Source organism: Bidens hawaiensis, unplaced genomic scaffold (genome assembly GCF_021521415.1).
Source record: "Bidens hawaiensis isolate Kalapana, Puna unplaced genomic scaffold, B.hawaiensis_p1.1 tig00040171_1, whole genome shotgun sequence".
NCBI classification, from domain to species: domain Eukaryota; kingdom Viridiplantae; phylum Streptophyta; class Magnoliopsida; order Asterales; family Asteraceae; genus Bidens; species Bidens hawaiensis.
Genome location: NW_027497095.1, coordinates 1 through 17995, shown reverse-complemented (window position 1 = coordinate 17995; position 17995 = coordinate 1). Strand labels below are relative to the sequence as shown.

The window sequence follows — 17995 nt, the reverse complement described above, 5'->3', positions numbered from 1 at the left end:
AAAGGAGCAAGATATGCAATGTAAAAAGTTCAGGGACCGTTTGGATAATATTGAAAACTCATTTAAGCAAATGCTGGATAGAGAAAACCAGCTGGTATTGGAATTTGTGATTGGTTTTCTTCTATATTCTTTCTTGCATTCTTATTAATGTTGATGAATAATTAACTGATTTTTTTAATATATTATATAGAGTGTAAAAGTGAACGGAAAGTATAAGGATATGGAGGATTTAGAGAAGCAAGAACACACGCGTCAAGAAAAAATAGCAAGAGCCGAGAAAGATCTAGCGGATGCTGAGCTGGAACTGCAAAACCTTCCACCTTTTGAACCTCCTAAAGAGAAAATTGTAAGTCAAACTTTTGTTAGATTAAGTATTAAATATTTATTTACTATTAGATAATTGTTTTGCATAAAACAAATACTTTTGCAGGAAAAGTTAGGTGCTGAAATATTGGAGTTGGAAGCTTCCGCACGAGAGAAAAGATATCTAAAGAAAGAAAAAGAAAAGCTTTTAGACCGAAACAGAGTATCCGCAAGGCAGACTGCAGAAAGGTGAATACTGGGTTTAATGTCACGTTTGCTAGCCAGCTAGGGGTGTAACCGTGTAAACATGCCGAGCTAAGCTGAAGATTGAGCTTGAGCTCGAGCTCGTTCCGAGCTGTATTTTTAAAGCTTGAGCTTGGCTTGTGAGTAGTTTTTTAAGCTCGAGATTGCTCGCTTGTTGTCATAGTTAGTTTATATACATTTTTAAATAAATTTTATGTATATCTTCATTATAGTTTTTATATTCAACAAAATATATATATTTTAGTTATTTTTGTCATACTTTTGTATATAAATAATAATATTTATCATATAACTATATTTAGTATATTAAATAAAAGTTATATAAATAAGAGGCTTTGAGGTCGTCTCGTTTTGAGCTCTATTTCTAAAGGTTGAGCTTGGTTTGTTAACAACTTTTTAATGGTTATATTATTAATATATAACATGATATATATTGTTTAGTCATTTTAATCATTTTTCGAACTAAAATAATAGCTATTGTATAAATATATATTTAATAAAAGCTATATAAATAACAGGCTTGCTTAGGTTTGCGAGCCAGTTCGAGATCGATAAATGAAGGTCAAGCTCGTTTATTAAAGCTTATTTTTAGGCTCGAGCTCGTTTAAGCTCAATTCGAATCGAGCTTTTAGTGAGCTGATCTTGAGTAGCTCATGGGTGGCTTGGCTCGTTTACACCTTTAATGTCAGCATTGTATGCACATAGTATCTCTTTATATGGATTTCACATAACTGTCACCTGCATCTTTTGTAGGTTACGGGAGATGGAAAATATAAAAAATAAACGTTTACAGGCGTTAAGAAATTCTGGAGCTGATAAAATATTTGATGCTTATCAATGGGTGCAAGCACACCAAAATGAGTTTAAGAGGGAAGTTTATGGTCCCGTGTTAGTCGAGGTTACTTCATGTTCTCTTCTGAATTTTGAATATTCTTTATATATTTTGTTTATTTTCTTATTTTTTTAATCATGCTTCAGGTCAACATCTCAAACCAGCTTCATGCTGGATACCTTGAGAGCCATGTTCCTTATTACATTTGGAAGGTGCCTCAAAATTTTTAAAAGCTATGTTCCATTTTGCTTCGTACATACAAATTCTAGTCTTCATTTTAAGATATATAAATGCATTCAATTTTATTTTATTTTTTGCAAATACGTATAGGCTTTAAAGACACATCTAAAAAGTTCCTTCACAAACTCACCTATAGATTTTTTTCAGTTAATTATTGCTGACCCTTTAATTTTTATAAATGCAGGCGTTTATTACACAGGATTCTACTGACCGTGACTTATTGTTCAGGAACCTTAAGTCATTTGATGTTCCGGTTATTAATCATGTTCCTGATGGTAACCGCAACCCTGAGCCATTTAATATAACTCAACAGGCATGTGATGTCATTTTTAAAATTATTTTTAAATTTTTTGGCACTAATTAGTTTTCAGTTTGATGAAACAAGCAGATGTCATCCATGGGCCTATATTCAAGACTTGACCAAGTTTTTGATGCTCCATATGCCGTCAAAGAGGTTTTGATCGGTCAATCTGGTTTAGAACATTCAGTGCGTTCTTGTTCTCATCCTGTTTAACACATTAAAACCCGTGATGAGTTCTAGCATGGGTCGGTTTTGGGCTCAAAACGAACCAAAAACCATAACTTTAGTTTTGGGTTTTTGAAAAGTGTTCATTTTCAGTTTTTTGGCTTTCGATTTTCATGATGGGTTCGGTTTCTATTTTTTCGGTTTTGCCATTTGGGTCCGAAAGTTTCGGGCTGAATAAAGGCTCAAATAATTAATTTGGGTTTAAAACTTTGGGTCTATATTTTTTGTTAATTAAAAATAATTGATATTTTATAAGGCTACTTAACATACGAGCTATGCCATTTACTAATATTTTATAGGTTACTTAACATTAAAAAACAAAAGTTATACTGGCTCGGTTATTTTGGTTATAAAAGTCGGTTCAGTTCATTTATTTCGGGGACAAGCACATGCAAAACCAAAACTGAACCGGGAATTCAGTTATTGAGAAAATATAAAGTCAGAATATCGGTTTTGGGTTGGGTTTGGTTAGGTTATTTTGGTTTAATGCACACCCGTATGTTCTAGTGTTTTAATTAGTAGTTACAATAAACCTTATGCTAAAACATTTGTTCTTTGAATAATTGTACCAGTACATAGGGTCTAAAAAGAGTGATGAAAACGCTGACAAGGCACATAGTTTTGGAATAATGGATCTATGGACTCCAGAAAACCACTACAGGTGGTCGAAGTCAAGATACGGTGGTCATGTGTCAGCATCTGTGGAAGCAGTGAGTGGCTCTCGTCTTCTTTTGTCCAGTAAGTTCTGAACCTGATGCTATTATTAATTGCTATTTCAAAAGTTTAAAGGGTTTTTAAATTCTCGTAAAAGGTTAGCGGGTAATAATTTATTCGGCTGTTTTCAGATACCGAAGGTGACGAATTGAACACACTTAGGGCAAAGAAAACAGAGTTTGATGAGACCATTTCTGGTCTAGAAGCAAGTCTTAAGTCAATGCAGAGTGAGATTAATGGGTTGGAAGATTCAGCTGCTCAACTTCGAAAACTTCGTGTATGCTAATTAACATCATTAACACACACACACACACATATAGGTGTATATGCTATTTGTGTGTTTGCATGTGTATACATATGTCTGTTTATACGTGTATATACATATGCTTGTGTGTATGTATATGTGTGTGCGTCTATATATATGCGTGTGTGTGGGTGTTGGGGGAGGGGGGGGGGGTCATTGGGGTACCATCGATCTAACGAACTTCGATTGAATTCGTTGTAACGGATTAGCGACATTGAAACCGGCTCGTCGAACCAAATGAACCTGTTGGTTGATGCAGTTCGTCGAGCCGGTTTGAACGCTGCTGGAATGAGTTAAATCGGAGTTTGTTCGATGGTTCTCCGGTTCCCTACTTTTTTGTGGTTCTCTACTGAACTTCCCTCTGTATGTGTATGCGTGTATATATATGTGTATGTGTATATATATATGTATGTGTGCATATTCTTTAAAGTGTTATGCATCAATTTCTTTTTCTTGCAGGATAACCTTGTGAACGAAGCTCAACTTGAAAAAAGGAAACAAAAGGAGCTTCAAATCAGAGTTAGTGAGTAACCAACCAACCTCTTTCTGCATTCTAATCTAAGTTTGAACTTTTATATTCTTCAAAGTCAAACATATGAACGTATAATATTATTGTTTTAGATCAAAAAAGGTTAAAATTAGAATCCATGGGAAAAGAAGAAGACATGGCTGCTGCAATGTCAAAACTGGTTCAAGATGCCGAGAACTTCAATATTCAAAGATTCAAATGTGCAATAGAGATTAAGGTAGGTTATCTTGGAGTGTACCGGTGGGCCTCACGAATTTAACAGTAACAGTTAGTTCACCAACATAATAAAATAATATTTGGACTTGTGTTTGCAGAAACTTCTCACTCAAGCTACTGGTTACAGAAGAAGTTATGCTGAAAAGTTCATGGCTTCCACTGAACTTGAGATAAAGGTTCCCTTTAATGATTAAATTTTTTATTAAAAATTTAGAAAATGCAGAATAGTAATACATTTTTGAAGTTTTACGACTTGTAAACAATTAAACAGATGAAATTTTCTTGTTTGCATTTGTTTGTTCTCGTTCGTTAACTGTATAAAGAGCGGTTCACAAACGTAAACAGACGAACGTTAACAGAACATGGATGAACGAACATAACTGAGCTAAAACCAGTTAAAAGTACTGTTAAGATCATAAATAAATATATAAATGAACACAAACTGACGAAACATTCACGAACATAAATGAGCGAAACACGTGTTCATGTTTGTTTGTTTGACTAAATTAACATTTTTTTTTCATGTTCGTTTCGTTTGTATATTAAATATACGAACATACGAACTTTCCGCCAAACTGTTCACTGATTTATAGGCCTAATTATTTTAACACGCTTTGATCTTCAATAATTTTGTTCACTTGGAGCTAAATGTAACATAATTACTCTACCGATGTATGTATTTAATCATAATGATTTAGTCCATCTTGTATGTTTCTTAGATTAAAGAGATGGAAGCGTGTATCAAGCAGCAAGAAAAGCTTGCATTGCAAGCTTCTTTACATTTTGAACGATGTATGTTACTTCTTACGCAAGTCAACTATTTTTATGTTCTATTTAACAATTGGTACTTATTTGTCTTTAATGATTTATAAAGGTAAAAAGGAGATGGAAGATCATAGACAACAATTGGTAGCCGCCAAGAGAGCTGCAGAATCAGTTACAATTATTACTCCGGCTCTTGAACAGGAGTTTCTTCAGGTTTGTTTTTAGATTTTCTTTTTTCAATTATTTAAATGTCAAACTTGTTTTATCTATTGTGCAATCTAAATATCCGTTCCGAGATGCGAATTATAGAGGGTGATATCAATTTTATAAATTTGAATATTTGATGGTGGTTTGTAGATGCCTTCTACAATTGAGGAATTAAATGCTGCGATTCAAGATATTACCTCTCAGGCCAATTCTATTCTCTTTCTGAACCACAATATTTTAGAAGAATATGAACGGCGTCAAAAAAAAGTAAACTTCTGATTGACTGAAATTATTTATTTAATAATCAATTATGTTATTATGTTTTATCCAATTAATAGTATTTTCATGATAGATAGAGGAGCTTTCGGTCAAACTGGAATCAGATGAAAAAGAGTTGTCTGCCCGGTTAGAAGAATTGAGCAATTTGAAGGTTAAGAAGTTCGTCTCTTATTCAGTTCAAGAACATTATTTTTTGCTAAAATCGTAGAATCTTTTGATTTTGCTGCTTGCAGGGGAAATGGCTTCCAACACTTAGAAACCTAGTTGCTCAAATAAACGAGACTTTCAGTAAAAACTTTCAAGAAATGGCAGTGGCAGGAGAAGTATCCCTGGGTATGTTAAACATCACCTCAACAGTTCTCTAATACGTTCCCAGGGTGCGCATAAAACCGAATTAATTGACATAACATAATTGAAATAATCAAACCCCAAATTGACGGTTTAGTTTTATGTTTTTTTTTTCAAAACATAATTTTTGATTTCGTTTATTTATTTTTGACTGCTACGTATGTTGTAAATAATTAATAAATTGTGTAGTTTAAAATATTAAATACAATGTGTAATAATTAGTTAATTATATTATTTGACAAAATATCTTAGGCACAAAGTTTCAAGCTCAAATTCATTATTTGGGACAATTTCTTTTTCACCCCAAAAATTTCAAGCCCAAATGGCAGAATCGAGACTGAACCAAACCCAATGTGAATACTGAAAACAAATGATTTCAGAACCAAAAAACCTACCTTTTGGTTCGGTTTAAGCCCAAAAATTTGTACCCAAATGGAAAAATCGAAACCAAGCTGAATTCAGTATGAAAACTGAAAACCAAAAGTATCCAAAAACCCAAAAACCATATTTTTGGTTCTTTCGGTTTTGGTGATCAATAATTATTTGATTTTGGTGATCAGATGAACGCGGGAATGAGTTTGATAGCTATGGAATACTTATTAAAGTGAAGTTCAGGTGATTTCTTTTTAATGCTTCTTTTCGTATTTAATTTCATATACTATTTAAATGTATAATCATAACAAACCTGTTGTAAACCACACTTACGTTTACTTTTGTTTTCACAATAATTGCCAGGCAAGCAGGCGAACTGCAAGTTTTAAGTGCTCACCACCAGTCTGGTGGGGTATGACAATGAGTTATTAATTATATATATAAACTTACACTTCTTTTTATATAAATCGTCACTTGTCTTCGATGTTCTTGTTTAGGAGCGCTCGGTTTCAACAATTCTTTATCTTGTTTCACTTCAAGATCTTACAAACTGCCCATTTAGGGTGGTCGATGAGATAAATCAAGGTTTGTGAATTTTTATTTTTATTACTTTTTTCTTTTGTATAAATACAATATATTGATGTATGCTTTACTCCGTAAGGAATGGATCCTATTAATGAGAGAAAGATGTTCCAGCAATTAGTCAGAGCCGCAAGTCAACCCAATACTCCACAGTAAGGGCTCTTACCTTTGACTTTTCTTAGGTCAAAGTTTGACATATGCTGACCAGTGTTGACTTTTTGTGTATTGTGTTTAGGTGCTTTTTGCTAACTCCAAAACTGTTATCTGATTTGGAATATGGCGAGGCGTGCACGATTCTGACTGTAATGAACGGACCGTGGATTGACCAGCCCTCGGAAGGTCAAAATTGCACTTTAATTCCATACTATTACCTTGTCTATATGAGTATCATCATTTAACAGTAATATCCATAAAGTGAAAGTCAAAGTCAAACTTGTTAATTCTTTTGCAGTTTGGAAATTTGGAGGAAGTTGGGGATCTGTGATGGGATTATTGGGAGAAAGCCATTGAGTCAAATCAATGGACGCATGAAGTGTACAATAAAAGTCTTCAAACTTGTGATACTGACGTGGCAATGTTAGAGACTAACAGCTGCAAGTCTCTACATCTGTAAATTCAGGAGATTTAGGGTGAACGATAAGATATTCAGATTCATCCTTTTTTGGCCATGTTGGTCTTAATCTCGTTAATTTATCCCTTTGTTTTTGTGAGACTAAACAGTTATGCTAAAGAACATGTAAGTGCTTTCTCTAAACTATACATGGTAATGGGCTTTTGTTGGAGACATAAATTTGTATGGTATTTGTGTAAAAAGATGTTACTAGAATCAATGTACCCCAGTTAAACATGGCCTGAGCTCGTCTTTTTGTGAGTCGAGTTTTGTTGTTATTATTATTCATTATGTTTTGGTGGGTTAACTTAGTTTTGGTACTATTAAAGGGTTTTGTGAGTAGTCCTCTGTATGACATGCTTACTAATTATTTTGGTTATTTATGTCTAGAAATCGTATGGCAACGTTATTCATGAGTGATTCTAAGTGGTAACAAACTAAACCATGGCATCAAACTTAAAATAAGCGAGTCTGATAAAATTTAAATGAGGAGCCAACGGGGAATTTATGACGGTCATAGGCAAAACCTTAATCATTTTTAAAAACAGACATTTTGAGAATTTCCAGCTAAACAAAACAGTTAAAGAAAATAACGCAATAAAAATTGATGCAATAGCTACCCATGAATCTATGTAAGTATATCACTATATTGTGCAAGCATGGCGGTTCAAAACTGAATGTTTTGAACCTGACTCGCCGTGGAGAAAAGTAATTCTAGCCATTCACGGTTCCTCTCGCACCTGGTCTATTTTACTACATGCTAAACGTATTCCGGGAGTTTGGAATCCCATAGAAAATTTCCTTTCCGTTTCCAACTTAAATTTGTGTAATTTGATCATTGGTGTCCTTACGAGTATAAGGTTCGGGTGGATTCTTAGAGAGGTTTTTTAGTAAAGCAGTCGTTAGGTACACTTGCTTGCCTATTGTTGTAGCATTAGGAGAGTCTAGGTTTATAAACTTAAAACTAGAGTGTCTAAGTTTTAGGTTAAGTTTAATAGACGGCATTTAGAAGTTAGAACATCACTTATTGAACAGGTTGGACCTTGAGGTGGAAAAGACTCCTTTCAGCCCATTTGCAACTTGGTTGTGAAAATTTGATCATAAACGTCCAATTAATAAATCGGCCAGATTGTTGGGTTTGTTTTGTGAAAGACTGGGAAGTAGAAAATTTTAATCATTACGAGGTACCATTTTCTCCATGGATTAAATGGGTCTCGATTAAATTAGTTATTTTTTTAATGTGGAGATTGTTGTTGGACCGGATATATATCAACCAAGGTGGAATTATCATTTAGAGGTATTAACATGGGAGATGTTGGGTGCATGTGTGTTTGCACAACGAACCCGGAGACCTCAGTTTATCTTTGTAAGGCAGCTAGATGGGTTTGTTTGGCCAGTAATCCAAGATTGGATTCATTTACCCAAAACGTCATATTTTGACTATGTAAAGGATTAATTGGAGTACCCTAGTAAAATAAGGGTACTTCTCACGCGATTCAAGCAATATTTATGATTACTTGTTGGAAGGTGCAAAATGCCCGGATCTTCAATAATAAATCTTCTCAATTGCTAATGTAACACACAAGATCAAATCTACCTCTTTCTTATGGGTTGAACATAAGAGCAAACATTCTACGTTAGATTGGGATAATAAGTGCCGTTTTAATTTTTGTTAATTTTCCATTCCATTATGAGGGTATGTTTACATATTATTAATAATATATATAAAACATACAAACCCCTTTACCCTAACCATACATGTAAACATTTTCTTTATTCATCTTTACCCATATTAGTGGAGAAATCTAATAATCCGACCACTTATTAGCTTTTGTATTTTCTAATTTCCTTGATCAATAATATATTTAAAACATAGTATAGTAAGAAATACATTTAAGAATCGCAAGAAATGAAACTAGCAGATATTGAGTAATCAGATACCCAATGGGTTTAAGACCGGTTAAAGGACAACACATAACAATCTGGTATGGGAAAAACAAATCAAAAGTTACTAATATTGGTTTCAAACTCACCTCATTGGCTAATTCCCATCCTATAAATATAAATTAAAGATTAGAAACGAGTGACCACATATAGCAAAAGGTGATAATAAGTTTGTGCATACCAAATGGTCGATGTGGGCCGAGATGGTCGATGTCGTAATCTTGATTCTGGTGGAGGCCTTACGGAGTCTCATGTCATGTCCTCATCACAATGGGGTATGCATGCAAACACGTTTGTTTGTTACTGTTAACTTTTTTAAAAGAAAATAAGTTACATGTTTTCATAAAATAAATTGTATTTTCCATAAAATACTTGTAAAGTTTCAATTACACCCATACATTGTAAATACTAGCCAGATGCCCGTGCGATGCCACGGGGTATGCATGCAAACACGACATTGAAAGCGTAACCGGTGTTAGTACGCGACCGGTATCACATCGACATGCGTTTAACCCAACAATAGTGTTCGCGTAACGCGACATCGGACGTGTAACCGGTATCGGTAAACGCGTCAAACAACGGTTGTACGTGTGCAATCCAGTGTCGGTACACGCGTGACCAGTCTGACCAGACCGGGACGAAATTAACCTTTTTTGTATCACATGTTTTGACAGTATCCATATATGATCCATGACCCAAATCAACCCGACCCGTTTGCCGGCCCTAACCGGTAATCACGTAACACGTTACGTTTTTAAAATTAAAAAAAATATAGTAATGCCATACTCAAATTAAAGAGAATAAAATACTCTTTTTTATGGTGTAATTGTTTTTGAAAAAATATTAATATGTGAAAAAGTTTTGGTCGTTTAAAAGTCGTAGGGGTAGTTAATTTAGAATAAGGGGTAAACGTGTAAATATTATATAAATTGACAAAATGTTATTGAAGTTAAAGGACTATATTTGTAAATATATTTGAATCAAATATTGTTAACTGTAGAAGAGGTAACTAAAAGACTACATTACCCCTAAAATGTCATAAATTTATGCATTGTGTGTTGTACCTTATGCATAGTTTTGTGTACCTCTTAAAATACATGAGTTAGGGACCTCTTAAATTTAAGAGGTCCCTAACTCATGCTTTATATATTGTAAATATTATACGACTTCAACGTAATTATTTTAATAACTTGCGTTTGTTAACTTTATTAAATAAATATATATTTGGCTTTGATGAGTTTTTTTTTTCAATATTTTGATATAAATTTTGTTACAAACGCAGTTGTGTTTGAATACTTTTATTATTTTAGTATCGTAAACCATAGTGATACCATAACGAACTGATACCGACATCGATTGAACAATATCGATACCGGTGACGATGCTATCGAAACCGGCATTGGAATTCGTTTGGTGTAAAACGTGCGTCGTTATCTTTCTGCGCATACCAAGACTTTTTTTTGGGTTACGCTAGACAACTTTTTTCTAGTCAAAACATTTTAAATAGACTTTTATTTGTAACACACAAAATCTTTTTACCGGCAAATCAACTATGCGCCTGGAATCAGTACGAGAAGTTGTGTGAGATGATTTGAAAACACCATTGCCTGATCCTAGTCCTAGATTAGTTATTATTTAGTTTTAAGTATGTTTTTATTTATAAGAAAACTAGGTTAGCTACCCGTGTAACACACGGGTTAAAATAAATAAATTTATTTAAAAAAATAACACAATGTAAAATAAAAAAAGTATGTTCAACAAATATAAAGATATAATATAAGGTAGAATAAAGTTGATACAAAATTCATAAATCTCAAAATATTTCTTTGTATACAATATTTGTAGTTTTATTTGTAACTTTACTTTCTATATCAAAACTAAGTAGTTTCACATATTTCTGCTTTTAACTCTAGATAACGTAACACATAACTAACAATAAGCTAAAATAATTTTTCTATAAAACAAACCAACTATCTATATCGATTGACCTTAACTTTTATTAATTTTCATAGCAAAACAAAAATAAAGTGAAAATTTCATTCTTTGAAATTAATTATTTATCTAAAGGTGTATGCTTTTTTTTAAGAATAAAAGTATGAGTTCTAATATTACTTCGGGATATGATTTTGGCTTCTATAGCACGGTTATCATATGTATTTTCATATGTAGTTTAGTTTCATTGCATAGACCAATTTTCTAATTAATATTTTAAGCAACATCACTTCAACATCGGCTTTTAGGACTAATCTATAACTTGACAACCTTAGATTTTGAGGCCATTTAAAACATCAAAAAACTAATACTTTCTTGTAACGTATCATTTTATGCCTGATAGATACCATTACAAAAATGGTAATATTTTTATCTCCCGGAAAAATGGATAACAAACGTTTTCTAATTTCTTGAACGACCTCATTTTTTTGTGCAAGTACAACTCGTTCACTAAAGAAATCTATATTTTTGAAATCTCCTAATAGAAGGATATATAAAGTCAAATTTGTCATCTGATTAACAGTGTGCTAATGTCTAACATTTGTACTCCAAAGATAAAAAGTTATCTTATCCAACTAAAAACCAAAACAGTGGTCTCGTGTTTATATTTTGTGAACTTTTTAGATGATGAACTTAACATAAATGGTGAGCTGATTAGATTATCAATTAAAAAAAGAAGTTGTAAATTGTTACTTTTTAAACCAACCCGTGACTGAAACTCATTCTAATCATAAACTATTTTGACCTGAACCATGTTTGATAATTTAACAAGTTAAAGAAACCCGCTCATTTAAATTTGCATAAACACTAAGAATACATCAATAATGAATTTGTCTTTTAATTTTAAGGGTTTAAAAGAAAACAACTTGTAATTTAGTAAACAATCATACATATTTAACTAGCATAGAGCCCGCGCGTTGCGGCGGGAACGCAATGGGAGTTTGGCCGGTAGCAGGACAGTTTGTTATGGTACCGGGAATAAGCGACTGCGAAATTTATATTCAACATAGTTTATGGTACAAAAGATAATTTGTCAAACTTGACATGCAATTTGACTTTACTTGGTCAAAATGTATGCAAATATGCAATATGTCGCGTTAATAATTTGATGATTTGATTTGCTATACATTTATATATAATATGCAAATTCATACCAGAGACAAAGTGAACTCTGTTAACTTACAGTATTACAAGTATTACAATGTTAATTGATTTTGTAACTAACACATTAATTACATGTTACATCCTCTAGACTTCATAAAATGCCATTTAGTATCCAATGACAGGAAAAAAAAACACAAACATAAATCATCATTCTGCCTCCTTCACTTGAGGTGCCTCCATAAATAGATACTGCATAAAACAACATACAGATTAAACTGATCACTCCTAAAACGATACAACTTTTGCATAAAATGAACAAAATTTAATCGCCAACACCTCAAATGATTTCTTGAAACGTTTCAGAATACCCAGTTTCTTTGCCGTTTTAATTTAGGCCCATAAACTTTCAAAAGGTCATTGGGTACGAAATTTCCACGGTGTTAAAAAACACCAATCTAGTGTTTCTCGCTCGAGTTGATAGTAAATATAGCAAAGTTGGAATTTGAGTGCAAGTCAATTTGATAATTTTGCACTTCTTTTTTCCAACTTAAGTACAAAATAACAAATTGGACCGACTTTGACCCACAGAAAGTCGAACCTTAACTACAAAACGGCTTCTGGTCAAAATGTGATCCAATCGGACTGGGTTCGGTCAAACGAATTTGAGCGAAAAGGAGTTCATGTGAAAATGGTCAACCTTATAAAAAAAATGGTTCGGGTCAAAACGATCCACTTGAAAAATAAGTAATTCTAATTATGCAGTTTATTCTTTATTTCCAATTTAAACACGAAATAGCAATCAAACTTTAACCAACTTTGACCACAAAAGCCCAACCTTGACGAAAAAACTAGGAACCAACTTTTTTCTTTGCTTCCAAAATTCTTATTCATCTATATTAAACGAGATGCACTTCACGATAGGGTCTGAAGCAAAAAAAATCAATGAAGAGTTTTATTTCTAACCAAAGTTGGGTGAATATTTAACATGGATGAGCACATTTTGCTAGCTTGGTCAGAATAGATAAGGTACAAACTAAATAAACAACAAATATGAAACTAAAACAATGACAGTAAAGGTTTATTAAATCTAAATGTGTTTTTGCTACTGGTGCATAAATAAGCATTTAGGAAATTATACATTCGATTCATAGACTCAAGAAAGAAACGAATGGAGGGTGCGAGAAAGAAAAGGGCAGGGGACATACACTAATGATATAATTTTCTTCCAAATCAGTCATAGTAGGCTGCAAAAGAGATTGAATCACATGATTAGCTTGAATAAAAAGTTAAAAAAAAAAAAGCACAAACCTCCACTGCTTCACTATTGTTATAAAAAAAAGCACAGACACACACATGAACAAACATATTACCATTGTTATAATGTTATTAACCAAATTCGTTTGATTTATTCCAGCAAACTAATCGAACAAATTTGAATGGCTCTGAAACAAGTAGGAAAACATAACCGCATAATTAAGGAAGAAAATGATAAAGTTTTATTTAGAAATTTAAGGAGGCGGTAAAACACTAAGGTCATGATCGTGTCGTGTTTGTGGGTGAACACGACCCATATATTTATTCGTGTCAAAACCATCAACTCTTTTAACCCGAACGCGACCCATGTAACTTATCAAAACACCGCGAACAAGTTGGTGGGTCATAATCAAGCTGTAAACAGGTTAAATGTAACTTTAAATAGCTTGACCTTAACATGACGAATGTACATACAAATACAACCGACCCATCATTATCGTTGGATTTTTTATTTTAAGTTTTCGAGCCTTAACACTTGTTGTTTTCTTTTCAAATCCTCAATATGAAAAACTTAAATTATAATCAACCCGTATATGATGAAGCAAGATATATAGATTTGATGCTTTTAAATTGAATTCAATGACTTTGAAACAAAAATCCAACCAAGAAATAGTTTTATAAAATGAATGTCTATTAACAGTTTTGTTAATTTATTTAAAATGACAACTTTACCCTTTTCTTAGGTAATCGGCCCCACGAAAAACGGCTCGATTGGAACACTAATGAATGTCTGCTAACAGTTCTGCACATATGAAACAACCAAACATTGTAGTAGTAGGTGCAACGCGCAAGCTCTCTGCGTGCGAACCAAGCCGATACCCTTTCAAAAGGGCCCGTTGTGACCCTAACTAAACTGAAACCTTTTAAAAGCAACATGTTTTGACATGAACCAAACTGAGAAAAACCGAATATTGAACTGAACGCGTATGCAAAACTGAATAACTGAAACTGACTTAAACGAAACCAAAGGGTCATGGTTGTTAGGTTAACCGAAAGTCGATTATAGTTACGATTTTGGGTAAAGACCCCTACTTTGAACCAAACAAAGCAACACTAAATAAATAAACCAAACCAACATGCATATGTGTGATATAAAATTTGAATAATAATAATACTTATAATAATAATAATAATAAAACCTCACTGGATGCAAGTGGCCTCTAACAAAGTTACACCAGCAAAGCCAGCGATCCTCACACTACCAACGTGATTCTTGTTATAACCTGGCAAGCATAACATGTTAAAATTAGGAAGCTTATACCAATCATTTCAATTATTTGTCAAAATTCTTTTACATAATGTCTATTACTACATTATCCACATACCGGTGCAACTTTACATTAACCATCTTCTGTTCATCAAGCTGCAACAATTGTGATTTTACATTAGCCATCTTCTGCTCAAACTCATACTCTTTAACCAGTACTTGTGTAGCCTAATAACCAAAACACCAGACCTACATATCAGAAACAGATTGGTTGGTTCGTATACACACCAAAATAAAAAATTATAAGTTATAAAGCATTGATGAAATTATTATTATTATTATTATTATTATTATTATTATTATTATTTTCAACCAAAAACCTTGAAGTAACAAAGAATGTAACTCTTCTAAAACCATCCTCTGTAGCATCATCATAATGAATCTTGATTCCAATATGAACATCTAAACTTAAGAAAAAAGTCGCATTAGTTGATAGTCATATGAAATAATGTTTGTAAATTTCTAGTACAATATCTCGTTGGCTTCAATTGACTTGTGTCGCAAGAATAAGCTTGATCTGAAAGAAACCCTAAATTGTTATCCTAAAGAGAATATATAAACCATAAAAATAAGATTGAAACAAAATAACAAGCTCGATGACAACATTTGAGAGAGCGATGGTGGAATTCCATTCGATTTCGTCTTCAATGATAATAGGTGAAGAAACACCAGTCGAACCCCGACAGATTACGAGTAACCTGAGGGTTAGACAGACGTTTCCCACGAGGGGTTAATTCTGGCAAGATGGTTCTTCCGATAACCTGCAAAACAGACACCGTGAGCTCGTCACTAAGAAAGGGGGGGGGGGGGGTTCCTCCTTGTGACCACCCTCCGGCGTGAGAATCAGTCTATATTACTCTTTGAATATAAAGTATATTATTAATACTAGAGCAGTTATCAGGTAAATTATACAAGATATTAGATGATGAAATGATAATACCATTTGATGTCTTTTATAGCCGAAGGTGGGTTTCCAAGGAGGTTTAGCCGGCCTACTACTCTGCCAACTGTGGCCTACACACGTGCTCTGCTGGTAATTGGTGGATAGGCAGCGGCTGACAGTGACCAGGCGTGCTGTTCACTTTTCCTTTTCCACCAACTACAGGCTAGGCACGTGGTATGGCAGGAGTTGGTGAGCAGGCGGCGGCTATTGGTCACAGTGCTGTGGCGTGTTGTCTGCCATGCTGCTGTCAGTGAGCTGTCGTATCGTTGGTCAGATCTTTTGTCCATACCTCGTCAGGTATCACACAAAAGATCCTCCATTATTATACGGACTCGCTCATTTAGGCGGGAGTTTTCCCCCTCCCGCCTTTATGCGGGAATGCTCCCGGCTTTGCTCATTCCTTCTTCAGGTGACTACTGAATTATTACGAGTTTGAGCCTTATGCGTGTAGCCATGCTGCGCGGGTGGCCAGTCCCTAATGGCGGGTATCCGTACCTGCGGGAACAGGCGGATACTTGGAAACCATAGGGAGGCATTTCCTGCGAGACCAGCTTGCGTACCGCATGTGAGGTCGTCACAACTCTGAGCGTGGTGGGTCCTGCGGGTTTGGTAGGTCGCGGCGCAGACGTCCCTATGGTGAAGTCTGCGGGTTCAACTGCGCAGACGTCCGTTTAAGGAGTCTTGCGTGTGTTCAACTGCGCAGACGTCTCCTTTTAAGGGAGTCTTGCGGGTCCTAACCGCCTCTGCTGGGACCTACCTCTTCAAGTCCCCCCAGTCCAATGTTCTTCTCATGAATGTTTAATAAAGTGAGGTGAACTTTTGGACTTAAGCAAGGGGTTTTTGAAAAGGGTTTAGTTTTATGGGTTTTCGCGGGAAGTCTTACCCACGGGTTTCCCAATGTCACGCAGAATTTCCCAATGTTCTGCTTGATCTCTGGGATGATGCGGATAGGTTTGTAACCTCCCCGCAAGTCAGGAGCGTTTAGAACCTTTTGTGTAGATTCTCCATGAGGTCTTGGTGGTTTTGAACATAGTGATCAATCATGTTATAACCACCAATCATCCATCCTGAAGTTTCAAACAATCTAGTTCTTGACGTTCCCCGCTATGCGGGGATGTTAATCCCGTTTCTGCAAGCATGGCCCAGAAGATCCTTCTTGGTTTCAATTCCCATGGAGTGCTCGGTATGCGAAGGGTTTTGCCTTGACGCTGTACCCGCACTTCGTCTTATTAGTTACTTTACTCCCAAGGTATCCCTGGCGTTAAATCCCTGCAGGGCTAGGTGCATGAAGGGTTTTGCCTTAACACTATACCCGCACCTGACTTATGGTTGCCGAGGTGTTCCTGGCGTTTAATCCCCTGCGGGCGCTAGGTATGTGAAGGGTTTTGCCTTAACACTGTACCCGCGCTCCGACTTACAATTGGGTGCCGAGGTATGACTTTTTACGGGTGTTAGGTATGTGGAGGGTTTTGCCTTAACACTGTACCTGTGCCGTTTTGTAGTTGGGTGGAATGCCAAGATTTTCTCGGCTTCACTTCCCTGTGGTTGCTAGGTATGTGAAGGGTTTTGCCTTAACACTGTACCCGCACCCGCTTTATAGTCGGATTTTTTCGGTTTCCGTTCCCTGCGGGTGCTAGGTATGTGAAGGGTTTTGCCTTAACACTGTACCCGCACCCGACTTCATAGTTGGGTTTTTCCGGTTTCCGTTCCCTGCGGGTGCTAGGTTTGTGAAGGGTTTTGCCTTAACACTGTACCCGCACCCGACTTCATAGTTGGGGTTTTCCGGTTTCCGTTCCCTGCGGGTGCTAGATTTGTGAAGGGTTTTGCCTTAACACTGTACCCGCACCCGACTTCATAGTTGGGTTTTCTTGGCCTCTGTTCCCTGCGGGTGCTAGGTATGTGAAGGGTTTTGCCTTAACACTGTACCCGCACCCGACTTACGGTCAACTGGATAGCCAGGGTAAGGGGTTTTTCCTGCTTACTTTTCGAATCTTTTTGAATCTTTGAAATTTGAAAAGTTGGTGAAAGGATAAGAACAGTCGTCGTGCGACGGTTTCTTCTGACTGTGTCAGGACGTGCTGGCAGTTATGGCGACGTGACATTATATGGTCATTCCAGACGTTTTTTACGGCGCGTGGGCGCGATTTTTCGGGCGCGTGGCCGCAAAATTAATGGCACTCGTCCTTTCAACAGCTGTTGCCAGCTTGCCTGGTGCCACATGTCACGGTTTCATTGCACCTTCAATTTCTCTCTCCTCCGCATTAAATTCATCGCATTAATTACGATCACTATATAAAGGGGAAGAGGGTCCTTTGTAATTCACACCTTTCTCTTCTTTAT

General features: G+C 35.4%; 1 protein-coding gene and 1 long non-coding RNA gene across 2 annotated transcripts; one reads left to right on the top strand and one right to left on the bottom strand.

Moving 5' to 3' along the window:
- Window positions 1-13: 13 nt before the first annotated feature.
- LOC143591920 (structural maintenance of chromosomes protein 5-like) lies at window positions 14-7326 on the top strand. Its single transcript, XM_077071975.1, has 23 exons — window positions 14-94; window positions 191-346; window positions 431-552; window positions 1321-1465; window positions 1546-1611; window positions 1824-1952; window positions 2028-2126; window positions 2738-2903; window positions 3011-3156; window positions 3643-3706; window positions 3805-3929; window positions 4027-4104; window positions 4648-4720; window positions 4803-4906; window positions 5051-5167; window positions 5253-5330; window positions 5413-5512; window positions 6088-6142; window positions 6263-6311; window positions 6397-6484; window positions 6561-6633; window positions 6717-6820; window positions 6933-7326. The coding sequence occupies exons 1-23, from the start codon at window positions 14-16 to the stop codon at window positions 6989-6991; spliced, it is 2277 nt and encodes a 758-aa protein (XP_076928090.1). The 3' UTR covers window positions 6992-7326.
- Window positions 7327-12887: 5561 nt separating this feature from the next.
- Window positions 12888-14624, bottom strand: LOC143591921 (uncharacterized). The gene is made up of 3 exons (XR_013145810.1): window positions 13502-14624; window positions 13337-13375; window positions 12888-13055 (listed from the first exon to the last, which is right to left on the bottom strand). It is a non-coding gene; the product is annotated as an uncharacterized LOC143591921 (long non-coding RNA).
- Between the last annotated feature and the right edge of the window lie 3371 nt (window positions 14625-17995).